Below are 16,470 nucleotides of genomic sequence, written 5' to 3' on the forward strand. Positions count from 1 at the left end.
AGTAATGATGACGATGACAAAGAAGAGAAAGAGAGATGATGATTTTATTTTTTAAGAAAATAGGATGTGTTGAAATAAATGAACAAGAAAACATTAATAAAAACAGTAAATAATAATATTTTTTAATTAATTTTTTTTCTTCTATGGATATATGAATGGAATTAAAGATATTCGATTTATGCCTTCGTTACTTATCTTAAAAAAATAAATGAAAAATATTAAAGGGAAATAAAGGGAAAGATATTCGATTGCGAACACTGTAAGGGTAGATAAGTAAAAGCGGAATGATGGAAACAGAAAACATGTCTTATCCATATATGTTGGTGGCTACCGACACGTTGATGCAATCAAATGGCCGTGGGAGTCTCGACGGCGCCAATCCCCACCATAATTCTCCGCCATCGTCTCTGCGTTCCTCTCTCTCCTTCCGCCTCGTCTCCGGCGAGCCTCCCCTTTCTCCGCCCTCAAAGTAGGCAACGCTCTCCGGTCTCGATGTCGCGCGCTGGCGATTCCTCCTCTTCCTCCTCCGCCTCTTGTCCACCTACCGGTCAGTGCATCCGAATATTCCCCCTCGCCTTCATAATTCCTTCTTTTTCTCCCGTTCGATTCGATGCGTATCTCAGAATGCTATCTTTGGAAGGAATGCTGCGTTGTTTGTCGGACGACTGGGCTCCAGTCGTCGCTGTGATTGCTATAATTATCAGAAAGGACCAATTTTTTAGATTGTTCTTACAGTAGATCATTAAATGGGATATAAGATACAGGGATTGGATCAAACCCGAGGTGAGATGGGGGCAAGCTAAAAAGGTTTTCCTTGTTTGGCATACTGTGTCAACCTAAAAATGTTATATAACTATCACTTCATATCCGAGTGGAGCCAAAAACACTCGTATATTTGTTGTTTAAGATTTCCCTCATGTCTCCTTTATCCAAATTTATGTAGACTGCTTCCTGACATAATTATCCACCCCATTGTTGAAACAGGAATATTAGTCTTAATTTCTGATTATTCGAACTATTGTTTTTTGAATTGTATATTAATAATTTATGACATGTTATCCATTGATGTTAAATAAGGAGCTTAGTTTTGCATATTTAACCTAATAGAATGTTTCATATATGATTGATGTTATTTGGCTAAATATATTTGTTTTTCTGATGGCAGGAATACTAAATGATGGTGGACTAAAAATAACATCTCCTGGTGTAATTGGACAAAATGATTTATTAATTGTGGGACCCGGTGTTCTTGGTCGCATCGTGGCTGAGAAGTGGCATAAGGTTGGCTGAATTACTTGAAGAGATTACTTAAAACTCTTATCATTTGTTGATGTCATTCCAAGATCGATATTCCCAGCATATGTACCGAAACAGTTTTGTTTGTGCCACTGTGGTCTGCTTGACATAGTCTTGGATTAAAGATACTGCTGAATAAGACTACTTTTTTCCCCTCAGAATGACAAAATGACATTTATCTGTCCAAAATAATTTTGTTCACTCAGAGATCCCCAAGGGGGGTCCAACCTAAGAATTTGAATCTATATATGAGAGCAGCAGTGAAGATATACTATGATGCTTTCAACAAGTAATTTATGAATTAGCTTAGTGTTGGTTGTGTGCTTGTAAAGTCCTTCAACAGTTGATCCCAAGCCCAGAATGTTATATTGTCAATTAGGTAACTCAGAGCCATTATTAATCTTTGTAGGAACATATATGAGCATTGATCTTTACCAAGTAATCATAGCTCTGTTCAGAGCTTGAAATGATAGGAGAGAGTAAATGTGCTCATCACCATAAACTCATAACTAAGATTTGTTTTCATGTTGTTTTATCCTAATGGATGGATAGGAATCACAGACTTGTCTTAGAATTAAACTTGACTAGAGATAAATAACATTTTCTACACTCAAACTGAGAGAGAAGGTTATTGTGCTTTCTCAATGGGAAGATCATTATGCCAGTCTGCCGACAGTATACTTTCTTTTAGGATATTTAAGTAATCTGGATGTCCACTTTTGAAATTCAATTGTTACTTACATTTGTCATCTCTAACTTCCTATGTATTTGGATATCTATATTATTCTTTTCCTTTTTGCAGATGCAACGTCTTCATTGGTATAAAATATCAAAATGTTTCTCATAATGCTCTATTGTTGCAAATTTTCAGAACCTTCAAGTGCTATGAAAATCTGGTTTGGAATGTTATTATATTATTCATTTCATCATTGATTAGGAACATCCAGCTTGTCAGATTTTTGGATACACGATGACCACAGATCATCATGATGAATTGATCAAGCTTGGGATCATTCCTTCTTTGAAGAAATCAGAGCCTACTAACAAATTTCCTTATGTTATATTCTGCGCGCCTCCAACTCGGACCCCAGATTACCCTGGTGATGTCAGGTAAAGATCATACTCTGGTTTTATGATCTGAAACCTTTTTCACAAATAAAGCATGCATAAGTTTATTTTATTTACGAAGTCTTTTTTCTTTGTAGTCAGAAGCATGTCTTGGTATATAATATCTCCCTAGAAATTTCAGTAAACGTTCTTTATATTTTCTAATGAAGGTGATGCAAGGTTATGCTTGCTTTTCTTATATTGAACATTGAATTTTATCTAGGAATTAATATCGCACATTTCTCGTTCATTTAAGGTTCTGAAAAACATGTTAAGGCATTCTAATCACCCACTGGTTTTCTTAGCATTATTCTAGAAGTTTATCAATTTGCATGAACTTAAGATTTGATACCATGTAGGAAATGGACACTCTTGGTTTGAATCCTTGTGTCCTTTAGCTCAAGTTATGTTGACCATGTAGCACAGCAGCATGTCACAATGCATTTGATACTGAAAGCAAACTGTGGATAATACGACAAAATTATTATAATGCTACTTGTACATGCCGATAATATCACTAGAAACTCATCTATGACATATACAAAGGTCATGAGGTCTCCAGCTGATCAAACACCCAAGCGCAGGACAGACAGGTTATGGCAGTCTCTAGAACTAGTCATGGTGATAGTGATTGTAGAGAATTTGTGTGTCCTGTATGAAGATCCGTACTAATATGAATTATCTTAACCATCAACCTAGTGAGAAAGCATCTCATACATAATGTTCTCAGATGTTGTCTGTGTTCAAGTATTCAATTCTGGACAAGCATGACCGGCACATATCCTACACCTACCTAGATTTGTACATCGGTTTTATTTGAAGTCACAAACTTGATTGAAACTGCATTTTGGGAGTGACACTGCTACAATTTTAAAGAGCAGAGATGATCCTTAAAATTTTGAATTATCCTGCAATGAGTTTTCACATAAGGAATTTCGCTGCAATTGGGACTTATGGTGTTTCACAGGATGACACTTTACATCCTAGTTTGACATGGGATGCTTCCTTTTTCACTGCTGAATTGCTATTACTTGGATGGGCCCATGTTCTTACTTACCTTAGGGGATGCTCTAAATTATTTGGTTTATGTTAATTTTCTCTTTTTTGACCATTATGTGTTTTGTGCATATTTTTTAAGTGAGAATTAAGTTGTGGGGTTATGAAGAACATTTCCTTTGTTCTACTTATCAGAGAAAATTCTGGACATGGATAACTTGTATGACTTCTGACCACATGCAGATTAGCAGCATCAAACTGGAGTGGTGAAGGTTCTTTCCTGTTTACATCAAGTTCTGCCGTATATGATTGCAGCGATAACGGTTTTTGTAATGAGGTATCGGATCACAAGCTTAAGATATTTCTCTGTAGCAACATATTTGTTTTCTACTTCCTGAACTCCAAAAAATTGTCTTCTCTTTACTGTATTTCATCTGAACTCCAAATTTCCTTGAACATACTAGGCAGTAAATATAAGTTTGCTATTAGAATGTTTCTGTTAGATCATTGGTAAGAATTACTTCATTATTCCCTGATATAAGCAAATAGCAGAAGTTCATATCAATGTAATCGAATAATATATGTCATGCTCCACATATAGCCCGAACGAACATTATGCAACTTATAATATGCTTTTGCCTTATCGTGTAGGACTCTCCTGTGGTGCCTGTTGGTAGAAGTCCGCGGACTGATGTCCTTCTAAAAGCAGAAAAGGAAGCTCTCGACATTGGGGGGTGTGTTGTAAGGCTAGCAGGGCTATATATATCCTTCATGCAATTCTGCAGATTTTCTTTTAATTTATGTTTATATTAGTCAGGAAACTAGGATTTTGTGCAGGAAGAATCTGACTCCACTTTTATCAGTTTTTGTGACTACCTATCATTGGATATTCTACCATAATGTTATCATCTTAACTATTTATACAAAGAAGATAGAGGTGCTCATGTGTATTGGTTGGATAAAGGAACGGTTGATGCTCTTCCGGATCATGTACTAAACCTTATCCATTATGAGGTTATAACCTTTACCCTTTTTAAATTTGTTCTATGGTTCCACTTTGTGACTGTTGTTCACTCGATTTTGGTCCATCTCCAATGTAGGGTCAGTTATTTATGATTTTGAATAATATTATGAAATTTATTCATATCATTGACGAGGAAAGTATTTTACAGAAAGCTTGTCCTTTTTCTTTGACTGCACTTCATCAATACAGATATCTAAGTTGCTTGATTACGTGTGGAACCTATTTTGCATGCATCCACTGTATTCTACCTTGATGAGGTAGTATAGCATCTCAATTTGCAAGTGACGGTACAAGAGAATTGTTACTAAGTGAGACAAGGTGTGAAAATTTTATTTTAACTGTTAATTCAAAAGCATCTATTAAGGTCTGATTTATTCATTATTTTTTTTGACATTGGCTAATTTGATCCCATGTAAGGTTAGCCCTGAATTTTTTTTTAGCAAGCAGAAGGATTTCTTTGTTCCCTTGTTTTTTGACTTTTTAGCAAAGTGTAGATCTCCACATCTAATGCTGCGGATGGTGATCTTATTTAGTAGCATAACTTGGCCAACTGATGACTGTCTCTTAATATTAATGACTCAAGATGAACATTATACTATGCAGGATGCTGCTTCCCTTTCAATCGCAATCATGAAAAAGAAGCTTCGAGGTCGAGTTTTCCTCGGTTGTGACAATCATCCTTTATCGAGGTTGCCTTACAAGGAGTTTCTTGTTCATCTGTTTAAATTAAATTATCTGGATGCAACTACATCTGTTGCTCGATCGATGATTTTATTTCTAGCTTATCCAGAGTGTCTATGGTGCAGGCAGGAAATTATGGATCATGTGAACCGAAGTGGAAAGTTCAGCAAGAAGTTCTTGGGATTTACAGGCAAGTTTCTAGATTCCTGGATCATTGCCTTCTGAAACATAAAACACCCTTTGTTCATGTGAAAACCTTGTAATTAGTTTGTTTTTCCAGGAACCGATGGTCCATTGGGGAAGAGGATGAATAACTCAAAAACTCGTGCCGAGATTGGATGGGAACCAAAATTCACAAGCTTTCCCCAATTTCTGAATTTGCTATGATCTTCACCCCTTTTTCTTGCCATTTTTCAGTTTTTTTTTTTGTTCTTTCAGATGATTTCGATCTGTTGTGTAAAAAGAAAGCAATTTAATTTCCCCTTCTCTTAAATGGGTAGATGAGTGTTCTTCCTGTTGTCAATACCCAGTAAGAAGCCTGTTACTGATGGTCATACTTGTGGATTTCTGTGTGCACATTGATCAATAAGTTGCTCTCCTGTCTTAGGACTTGATTCTGTGCTTCACTGTTGGTGTTACTTCGTGTGTGAAGGATACTTTGGTGGTGGAAGGTGTAACACCTCCAATTTAGTAAGAGAACTTATGTTGATCCATAAGAATTAGGTCATTGTCCTACTATTAATTTGAACTTGGCATTTTTCATGAGTGTTATTCCATCAGATTGATATACTGAAATGCTTAAATAGAAAAGAGATTGTACATTAAAATTACCACTGGATTGTCTCACATGTATCTTACTAAAATTAAACTCTAGACATTGTCTGAGTCTTGACAAAAGCATCAAACACTTTTAGATAGGCAGAATTATAATACCCCTGTCAAGCTTATGTGAGAGATTGTAACACTTCAATTGATCTATAAAAATTAGATGAATATACTATTATTATAATGATTGCAACTCCCAAGACATTGTTTAGCTGATATTGCTCTGTCAAAAGATTGAAAATAAACTGAGCATATGGCAGCCTCGACCATTCTGATCGGCATGTGATTGCAAATGATAAGCCATTGATCACCAATGGGATAATAATATTACCAGATCTTGAATAGAAAACTACAACTTTTAAGACTTAATAATGTAGCTACTTTTGAGAACTTTCTATTAAACCTTCCAAGAGCTGCTCAATTCTGTACTTCATAACAGGCTGACCAGATTTGGTCTTCTTGAACATCTTTTCCCTCTGGAACTTCCTTTTGGCTTCAGCTTTTGCCCTCTCTTTCTTCTTTGCTTGGATGATTGCCTCCCTTTCAATCCTAGCCTTTTCGTCTTCTGCATGCTTCTTCTCATATTCTTCTCTCAAGCTCCGCAAACTCCTCTTCTTTGGTTTTCTTTGCATATGCAACTTCTCTATTTCATCTGCATCCTGCAAAGGCAATAGGATTCAGCATGAGAAAAATGTAATACCAACCACCATGCTGACAAACAAAACACAAACCACATTGGTCATGTCCCGAAAACAGTCCATGGATCATACATCCACAATGACCAACAGCTGATACCATAAAGTTCCGGAACAGCGAAGCTGTGCTTTCATTGTGGATATACCATCAGTCGATAAATAAGGATGCACCAAATTCATTACACTGCTAATCAGGGAAGCACTTTGAAGATCGTCATTTTACTGTTTTCTCGGATCAAAATGCAACTGCAAGCGGATCACTCAGCACTTGTGGATAATTTGTAAAACAGAATTTCCTTTTATAAAACAATGAAAATTTTGGAATAAGAAGAAAAAAGAGACCACACAAAAATAACACCATGAATATATATAGAAAAATAGAAATACTGTGACCTTTGCTACTAGGATCCTTTCATGGAGCCCACGTATAACTGCATTGACATGACATGACTAGCATATAACTTTATGTTGAATTTTTTTGGTGTAGTGAGAGGAACACTAGTATGTGCACCTACAACTATTTCCAGTACCCAAGTTCATGCAATACAACCAGTAGCTCATCATGTTTCATTAATCTAGAAGTACATTTCATCTAACGTCAATAAAATAACTCTAGACAAGTACAAAAGATAACATACCTTATCATCTGAAGTCGTTGGCATATGATCACTTGTCAGGTTTTGTTGTTTTTGCGTCTTCTTATACTTAGTCACGTATTTTGCGTTCCTATAGAACTCTCTTTGCTTTTCTATAACCACAGAACAAATAGATACGATGTCAGCCATGGTAAAAGGCATAAAGACAACTGGTCCTAAAAACAATCAATAAAATGTAGTTTTACATGCAAGGGGAAAAAGTGCTGCAGAAGTATAAGTCTGTAAACATAATTGTGCTGAAAATGATGTGTATTACTCTTGACAGAACAGAGGACCGGCAAAAATTACTTTGATACACTCCCAGTGAAGACGGAAAATGGTGGCAAGAAGTTTCCTGAAAGCCTCTTAACGAGATGCTTGTTTAACATCTCGTTAAACTAACAACCTGACATTTTGATGTGGTAGATAATAATCAACAATAGATAGATACTAGGACTGGTTTGAGTGGCTAGTCTTTGTGTCTCAGTGCCCTATCTTTACACATTACTCAAATAAGGTATTCTTGTTTACCATGCCCCGACAACAGGTACTTTCATTTGATAATTCTTTACCTGTAGGATCTAAGGATTTGGAAATTAATAGTAATCCAATTGATGCATGCCTGGCACAGGGGCATACCAATTGGTAAGGCATGGAATTGTACCATGACAAAAAGTCATCACCCCCCATGTGTCAGCAGGGCAATTCGTTCCTTATCAGAAGATAGAGTCACTCTAATATATGCATTCCTTATATATAATGTTGCAGCTCAAAGGTAACAAAACAGCAGAAATTAAGTAAAACCACAACTTTTTCCAATCAATTGCACTGGTTCCTACTAAGCAGAACTAGTTTTTGCTGAGGAAAGGCTGATACGAAATGGAAGCACACACGATCAAGATCAAGTAAATATCGCAAGTAATATCTGATGACAAACCCTAATCTACCAGAACGATAAGCGTAGAAAATCCACATCTTTTTTGCTGCCTAATAAAATTTCCAAGCCAATGAGCTAAAAAGGTCGAGTTTGCTTCTCATCGATGGAGCTCCATATCATCCGCATCGCTTACAAACGGTCGACCACCAAACCTTAAGAAGCCCAAGAAAATGGGAGGTAGGGGAAGACGCGCTCTTACTTATAAGGGCGGGATTGTATCCGGAGGGCCTGGATTTGGCGTTGGCGAAGGCTTCAAGAGAGAGCCCCTTCCCTCCTAACCGCTGCTCGTTCCTCTTCTGCCGCCTCCAGCGACCCTTCCCATAGCTTTCGCTCGTCCCCTCACCCCTACCACCGCCGCCATCGTCCCGTCGCTTCATCTTCCCTACCGCTCTCACAATCTCCGGCCTCCACTAAAAGCGGTATTTGTCCGGTCTTCATCGGGCCGAACCGAACCCCAATTCGAATACGAAAACGAATTCGAACCGTGACCCGACAGGCGGATCGGGTTGGGAATAGGGTTAAACCCGACTCTGACCCGACTCCGACTTCTAACAATCGTTTAACTCGAGCCGTTCGATTCCGACGCCGATGATTTTGGGATAATAACTCATCTTACGTTAGAATCGGTCAAAATTTTAGATGTATTTGTGGTTTCTTTAAAAATAGAAAAAAATTTATTATTTTCTTGATCTTCGTTCTCATAAACAATAATGGTGGCGACTCAAATCGCATCGAGAATATTGAGATGGATGACAACACGAAGACAATCATCGAAATCACGGGTAATTGATCCTCTATTCATTTTCAATATTCATTTTTGCTGCATAATGTGCTTGTAAGCATCGTTGATTTGTTCGCCAAACCTCTCGTAAATGGTTGATCACATCATGCCCTAAAGTCGTCTTATCATGCCTAAATATTTATTTTCTCTTACATCATTTAGGTCCACAAAATGTTACAGTAGATTCAAATCGAATTGTCCAAATTATATACAATTATATACATAATTATATATATATATATATAATAAAATGATTATTTCTATGATGACGAATTAGATCATACAGAGCACTTAATAGTAAACAAAGTTTAATTAAGGTTTCACGCTCCTTCAATTAATTCTCACATGATACGCGTGAGGAAGAAGCTGCCTTACCCAGTTGCGTTAACCCAAGCGTTTACCGAGCTCATTTGAGAGAGAGAAGAGGAGATAGCGGACGCCCATCATCATCGAACACTCTGCTGCTCTCTTCCTCATCGGTGTTCCAACCTGCAGGAAAACCGGGCCAATCGCATCCATGTCGCGCCATCATCTGCTGCAGGATTGCCGTTAACTCCAAGGCTGAGTTCCTGACAACCACGGTCCAATTCACAGTCAAAGAGAGAGAGAGAGAGAGAGAAAGAGAAACCCGCTCCCATTAAACTAGAGGAGCTCCTCGGATGCTCATCCTGTGGCCACTTCTCGGGCGTCACCTTCTCCTCCCCCTCGTGCCATTACTGATTTCTAGGTTCTTGGGAATGGTGGAGAAGCCTGAGAAACACCTTTTTACGAGGCCTTGAGGAAGGACCTGTCTTGTCTTCCCCACAGAGTATTGATCTTCTCTCTCTCTCTCTCTCTCTCTCTTCCCTCCTTGTTTTGTGGCATGGAATCTTCAATGCCCGCTTTGGACGCCCATTTTTGCAGGATAGCTAGCTTCTTCTTCAGCTGAGAACCAAAGCTTCTGCTAGTGGATCGATCGAGCTGGTCTCTCGTCAGTCGGATGAAGGACAGAGTGGTGGTGTGAGAGGAACTGGTGGTGGAGATGGTGCAGCAGCTGCACAGCCTCGGTTTGGATCTCTCGAGCGGGACAGCGACCGAATCGGAGTTGCCGGCTACTCCCTCGGTGGTTTACATGGACGTCAACGTCGTCCCCGAGCATGACAAAGAAGGACTGGCATCCACGATCTCCAGCCTCCAAGGCAGTAGTATTATTTCCTCGAGAGCTTCCGTTGTGGCGCATTCATGGCCGCCGACTAAGACCTTTCTGGTTCTGTCTCTGCAGTGGAAATGTCGGAGTTGAGATCGAAGCAGATATACCTCGACGCTAAACGGCGAGAGGCTCTCGACAAGATACTAGACATCAAAGGTGATTCGCATCATAGCTTGCATCTGCCACTGCATTTCCTTCTGAACCAGTCTGGTTTCTGGCTCTGCAGGAAGCATCAGGGTGTTCTGCCGAGTTAAGCTCATGGATGAGAGAAAGATGGCGTCGCCCATCTCCACCGAAGCAGACAAGATCACTGTTCGATCGGCGGGAACGAGGAAAGAATTCGTCCTCGACCGGGTGTTCCACCCGGAGTCAACGCAAGGTGATCGACCAAATGTTCTCCTCTGCTTTTCTGGGAGAAATCTACGCATGCAGCTAAACGATCAGTTCCTGGATTCTTACTGCAGAGGATGTCTTCCGAGAAGTCAAACCGATCCTGAGATCTGCGCTCGATGGTCACAACGTCTGCATCTTAGCATATGGTCAGACTGGAACGGGGAAGACGCACACAATGGTGGATCTTCTTCTTCTCTGCTACACGCCGATTTTATGCCTTTCTACCAGATGATGCTGATCATGGAAGTGTGATTCTTCAGGAAGGAAACAATGGCCGTCCGGGGATCGTTCCTCGAGCCATAGAAGAACTCTTTCATCAGATTTCTCAGCACGAATCAGCTTCGTTTACCTTGTCGATGAGCATGCTTGAAGTCTACATGGGAAGCCTCAGAGACCTGTTCGTCCACAGGCGATCTCCAGCTCGAGTCACGCATTGGATTCCTAAATGGTATGCCGCCCTTATCTTGTACGCCCATCATCATCCTGCTAATCACATCGTTCGTCTTGGCAGCAATCTCAGCATCCTGAGGAGCAGCGACGGCACGGTGGAGATCGAGGGACTCACAGACGTGCAGGTGACCGACGCGAAGCAGGCTCGCCGGTGGTATGCCAGGGGGAAGCATGCTCGCTCTACCTCCTGGACTAACGTCAACGATGCCTCGAGCCGGTCGCACTGGTGAGCTGCTCGGCTGTCCCGGATCTACGAAGCACTCGGTCATCGTCTCATTCCTTCTGGTTCCGAGTGTAGCTTGACCAGAATTACCATCTCTCGATCGAACGACGCGGTGGACGGCACTAACAATCTTGTTAGCAAGATTTGGCTGGTGGATCTCGGCGGCAGCGAGCGGTTACTGAAGACAGGCGCCACCGGACAGACGCTGGACGAAGGGCGGGCGATCAATCTATCGCTATCTGCGCTTGCTGATGTTATTGCTGCTCTAAGAAGGAGGCGCGATCACATCCCTTACAGGCATCTCCTCGCTGTAATCCTTGTCACATTTGCATCGCAGATTTGCTGTCTCTCGTTGTGATCCTTCTCTGCACGTATACTTGCAGGAACAGCAAGCTCACTCAGCTCCTCAGCGACTCGCTAGGTGCAGAACCTGCAACTGAGTTCAGAGCATCGATGGCAATTCTGATAAGGATCTTTTGGTTACTAAGTTTGCTGCTTTGGTCTTCGTAGGAGATGGGTCGAAGGTTTTGATGATCGTGCACGTCAGTCCTGGCGAAGACGACGCAGGGGAGACTGTATGTTCTCTGAGCTTTGCTACGAGAGTCAGAGCTGTGGAGGCAAGCAGAGAGCTGTCAGAGGTAACGTCTTCCTGCTTGATGTAATGCCTCAATCAGTAGATTCTTAGCCAGCGATTCCTGCGTGGCTCAGGACACCAAGAAACGGAAGCAACAGCGCGTCGCAGAGCTCGAGCAGGGAGTCCAAGAGGCCGAAGAAGAGCTGCGGAGGGTGAGAGACCAGATGGAGAGGACCGCGAAGCTGATCCAGGAGAAGACGAACACCTTGCGAGTTGATCTAAGGGGATCACCGAGAAGCCCCCTGACACTAAACCCTGTGGAACTCGACGGAGGAGACACCAAGACGGCAGAGAAGCCAGTGCAAAGGGCACGCGCAGCTCCGGTTCCTCGTTTCATGTCCTCCACGGCGTGCAGCCGGCGGCGGCAGCAGCAGGCTGCAGAATCACTGGGCAGGGCGAGAAGGAGATCGACGGATTTCCGTGGATCGCAGTCGCACAGCTGCTATCAAACGTCAAAGAAGATGACAGTGGCATACAGGCGAAGAGATCCGCCATTGTCATTGCAGTGTAATCCACTGAACGTGAGCCACGACAGCGTGGGTTCAAGGGGATCCTGGTCATCATCGAAGACCAAGAAGGTCTCTAATTATAATCCTAATCTGAGAGTTGCATTGCATCAGCAGCATCGAAGAAGGATGTCTGATCTAATCTAAGTCGATGTTTGGTGTAGAGTAGTTCGCCTAAGCCGCATCTTTCTTCTTCTCTTCCTCGAGGAAAGGCATGTATCAATGAGATGGCTTGATCATTCTTTTGGCTATGTCAATGATTCCCTTTGCTTGGCACTGCTGGTTGTGATCATGTTTTCCTGTGGATTTGCTTGCAGCTAAGCTCATATATCACACCAAGATGATTGCTAATCCATTCCTCGATATATTCGGATATCATTTATCATTATAAATCTGAATCACAAATAAAAAATGCTCACACTTAAAGCTATATCCATTCTATCCCTATAAATCAACTAAACTGCTACTAATTTCAAATGCTAGAAGCATGGTGAGCCACATGCTATGGAATCATGAGACTTGAAGGGAATGGGGACAACCTAAAAGCTTGGGTCCTCTGATTAATATATACAGATCCTATATTTTGTAGTGGGATGTTGGATCCAAGCTGGGTGGAGGATAACATCGTTTTCTGACTGATGAAATGTTCTTAAGTAGATGGCTGAGCCCCCACAATTGGCAGATGGTCAAACTGTACTGTAGGATTCCAATTTAAAGTACAATTGAAGAGGATAGTTGAGATGTGAGAAAAGGACTGAAACCTAGCAAGAAGACAGTAGAAATTCCAGATCTAGTAGCTCTGGCTCCATCACAACACAATCCAACAATAAGTCTACTGCATATTTGTAGTTTTGCTATCAGAAATTTCTGTAAACAAGTAAGAGAGATAAGACTTTGAGCTATTGATTATCTCAATGTTGAATTTGCCTATATTAACCTCTCACACTATCCTTTTCTTCCTCCTATTTGTTCACATTTGCTTTGAGGTTTTCCTGAGAGAGATTATTCATGCAATATGGATATCTGTATCTACCTAAAACCTTATCTGAATCTGTATACCTCATTAATCTGTATCATAGCCATATCAACACAAATAACTACAAATCTTTATATGCATTTAACATTCTTGCATGACTCATTGCACCAGACTTGGGTAAAGAATTGGCTTTCTCACTATCCAATCTTATCAGACAAGCCTTCATTACATAATACCATGTGAAAATTTACAATGAAGAAACATATTTGATAGTATTTTGCTTCTTCCCTAAAAAGTTTGAAGGATATTGAATGCTTCCAAAGTGCAGGGTGGATTAGAATCAGCATGTTTTTGGTTCAAGAATAAAGAAGATCATGAGAATAAAAGAGAGTTTCAGTCTGAAGCATTGAACTTGGAAGTGGAAACCATTTCCACAGTTCTTTGAAAAGAATCTACATTTCAAACCATCTGACTACTCTGTTTTATTTGCAAAGAAAAAGGAAAGAATCTCACTAATTTAGCACAACTAGTTAGGCAATTTCTGAGAAGTTTCAAATGCACACTATTAGGAAGTAATAGGAAAAGAAAACACTACTTATCGACAACAAAGCTGAAGTCCTGCAAATCTGAAATAGTTAAACCTAAAATTCATACTGATAAGGTATATTTTGGGGTTAGGCCACGTCACGATCGACGTCATGCCATGCTACAGTCAAGTCAGCAAGAGGAGCACCCCCAAGCGCCGAGCCAGAATCCGTACCAAGGTGCTACTCGGTACGTCCCATCCCGGAAAGCTCGGGACGACATCACATGGTGCCGTTACGCGTGCCCCGGGACGACGACCGCACAAAGATATCATCTCACCTCTCGAGGATCGATCGTCACGCCAAACCCGCGTACAACCGACCCTCGTACAGTAGTATAAAAACCCCTGGCTGGCATCCGACCCAGGGGGAGACAAAACAAATCAACCCACGACTAACTTGCTCGTCGGAGGGGCCACAGTCGGCAATCACTCGACGAAGGCCATTATTACAGGAAAGCGACCACCCTCGAGCCACGAGCATTCTGACCTTAGAGTCATCGACTAACGTCCTGACGACGAGCCATCAACCGACGTCCGGATCGAGAGACGCTGATCAACACCCTGGCAACGACACCTCGATTCCAAGGGCTTGATCGACCTTGGCGACCAGCTCAGTTGACCAGGCCATGCTGACTCGTCAGCCATGACGCATCAGTTCCTCAACATTTTTAGGCTATCCTTGCAGGAAAGTGGCCACCCTCGAGCCACAAGCATTCCGACCTTGGAGTCGTCGACCAGCATCCCGACGGCGAGCCATCAACCGACGTCCAGACTGAGAGACACTGATCAACACCCCGGCTACGACACCTCGATTCCAAGGGCTTGACCGACAACAAAGCTGAAGTCTTGCAAATCTGAAATAGTTAAACCTAAAATCCATACTCTCCTGTAAGTTCCATGAACCCAGCCGATGGAAGACGATCGCTTGACAAAATGATCGGATTATATATCACAAATTACTAATTGGAAGATAAACGATAGAAATCTCATGTCACCTTAAGGTCCAAACGCACAATGGGGTGTCAAATCTGGGGCCAGCACTCGTCCGATCGATGTGGAGCTTCTCGACAGGACAATTATCAGGTTGCAGCTCCAACGGCCCATCGGGGAACATCGCCGTCCGATCGGCGGAGGGCCAGGGGAGGCTGCCGTCCGTGGAAAGCCTCACCGTATGAAAGAGTCGAGAAAGTGAAGAGGCGCTCCTCCGCCTCGACGTTGAAGCCAGCTCGGATCTCGAGATGAACGGTCTTAAACTGAGATGCGTGTTCACGAAGACATCTGAGCCGTTGGATGCTTCTCCGGGACGAAACGAACACCAGCGGGAGCGGGGAAATGCTTAAGCGATCCCATAAGTAAGTCCTAAAATTATTTTTATTTAAGGAAACATCCTAAAATAAATATTTATCTTTAAATTCAAGTTTAGCATATAGATATTATAAAATCATAAAATTATTTTTTATTAGTTTTGAAGTTACTAATAGATGTCTTGTCCACATAATATTTATATGTTTTATCTATGAATATTAATTTAAGATTAATTATATATTATCTCTTATAGTTAGTTATTTTTAGTATCTACATCTTTATACTTTCAAAAATTATATTAAAATTTTTATACTTATAAAAGTAAAATATTTAATCTCATTTATTCTTATATCGTCAACTTTGTTAATAAAAATATCACACGTATTGTTACATACAGAAAATGATATTAAAACAGAGTTTACAAGATAATTTCATAATTTATTCTCACCATCTAAAGAAAAAAATATATGAGTTTTGTTGGGAAACAAAATTAGACAAATAGTGCTATTTAATTACTCCACTTTTCTATCTGTACTTAATGGTTTTGTTAGAAAGTAAAGCATTCGATAGAAAAACAAAGCACATAAGTTATAGAAAGAAAATTAATATCGATGGGAATAGATTGTAAAATTATCATTTTACCCCTTTGTTAGCATCATTTTTCATATGTGACAGTATGTGTAGTATTTTTATCAACAAAATTGATAACATGAGGAGGAATAAGATTTAATATTTTATTTTTATAAGTATAAGAATCTGAATATAACTTTAAAAAAAATAAGGATCAAAATGTTAAGGATAACTAATTATACAAGTAATCTATAATTACCTCATTAACTTGTAACATCAAGATTACCATCTTTAAATTCAAGTTTAGCATATATATATATATATATATATATATATATATATATATATATATATATATATATATATATGTATATATATATATATATATGTATATATATATATATATATATATGTATGTATATATATATATATTTATATATATATATATATGTATATATAAATATATATGTATGTATATATATATATATGTATATGTATATATATATGTATGTATATATATATATATGTATGTATATATATATATGTATATATATGTATATATGTATATATATATATATATGTATGTATATATATATTATAAAATCACAAAATTATTTTTTATTAGTTTTGAAGTTACGAAATATTGTCCACATAATATTTA

General features: G+C 39.8%; 3 protein-coding genes and 1 long non-coding RNA gene across 6 annotated transcripts; 2 read left to right on the top strand and 2 right to left on the bottom strand.

Moving 5' to 3' along the window:
- The first annotated feature begins 306 nt into the window (after positions 1-306).
- Positions 307-5,730, top strand: LOC103993660 (uncharacterized). Of its 3 annotated transcripts, none has more exons than XM_009413811.3 (9): positions 307-547; positions 1,166-1,281; positions 2,234-2,406; positions 3,643-3,736; positions 4,051-4,161; positions 4,324-4,413; positions 5,027-5,112; positions 5,230-5,294; positions 5,385-5,730. In XM_009413811.3, exons 1-9 carry the CDS (start codon positions 352-354, stop codon positions 5,489-5,491), a joined length of 1,038 nt encoding a protein of 345 aa, XP_009412086.2. In that variant the 5' UTR covers positions 307-351; the 3' UTR covers positions 5,492-5,730. The 3 variants fall into 3 exon arrangements, 2 of the variants coding, with proteins under 2 accessions (XP_009412086.2, XP_018685509.2); XR_010498689.1 differs by lacking the exon at positions 5,385-5,730 and adding an exon at positions 4,613-4,741 and having other exon boundaries at positions 329-547; positions 5,230-5,253; XM_018829964.2 differs by having other exon boundaries at positions 329-547; positions 5,372-5,730.
- A 482-nt stretch (positions 5,731-6,212) lies between these two features.
- Positions 6,213-8,611, bottom strand: LOC135644019 (uncharacterized). Its single transcript, XM_065161377.1, has 3 exons — positions 8,396-8,611; positions 7,263-7,372; positions 6,213-6,588 (listed from the first exon to the last, which is right to left on the bottom strand). The coding sequence occupies exons 1-3, from the start codon at positions 8,571-8,573 to the stop codon at positions 6,307-6,309; spliced, it is 570 nt and encodes a 189-aa protein (XP_065017449.1). The 5' UTR covers positions 8,574-8,611; the 3' UTR covers positions 6,213-6,306.
- Positions 8,612-9,604: 993 nt separating this feature from the next.
- On the top strand, positions 9,605-12,654 carry LOC135645491 (kinesin-like protein KIN-14O). The gene is made up of 10 exons (XM_065163896.1): positions 9,605-9,785; positions 9,881-10,158; positions 10,239-10,322; positions 10,393-10,545; positions 10,631-10,737; positions 10,820-11,235; positions 11,308-11,529; positions 11,616-11,653; positions 11,743-11,870; positions 11,941-12,654. Exons 2-10 carry the CDS (start codon positions 9,999-10,001, stop codon positions 12,517-12,519), a joined length of 1,887 nt encoding a protein of 628 aa, XP_065019968.1. The 5' UTR covers positions 9,605-9,785; positions 9,881-9,998; the 3' UTR covers positions 12,520-12,654.
- A 1,326-nt stretch (positions 12,655-13,980) lies between these two features.
- On the bottom strand, positions 13,981-15,136 carry LOC135645088 (uncharacterized). Its single transcript, XR_010498662.1, has 2 exons — positions 14,930-15,136; positions 13,981-14,803 (listed from the first exon to the last, which is right to left on the bottom strand). It is a non-coding gene; the product is annotated as an uncharacterized LOC135645088 (long non-coding RNA).
- Positions 15,137-16,470: the final 1,334 nt, after the last annotated feature.

This window comes from Musa acuminata, chromosome BXJ3-8 (assembly GCF_036884655.1).
Source record: "Musa acuminata AAA Group cultivar baxijiao chromosome BXJ3-8, Cavendish_Baxijiao_AAA, whole genome shotgun sequence".
In the NCBI taxonomy this organism is placed as follows: Eukaryota; Viridiplantae; Streptophyta; class Magnoliopsida; order Zingiberales; family Musaceae; genus Musa; species Musa acuminata.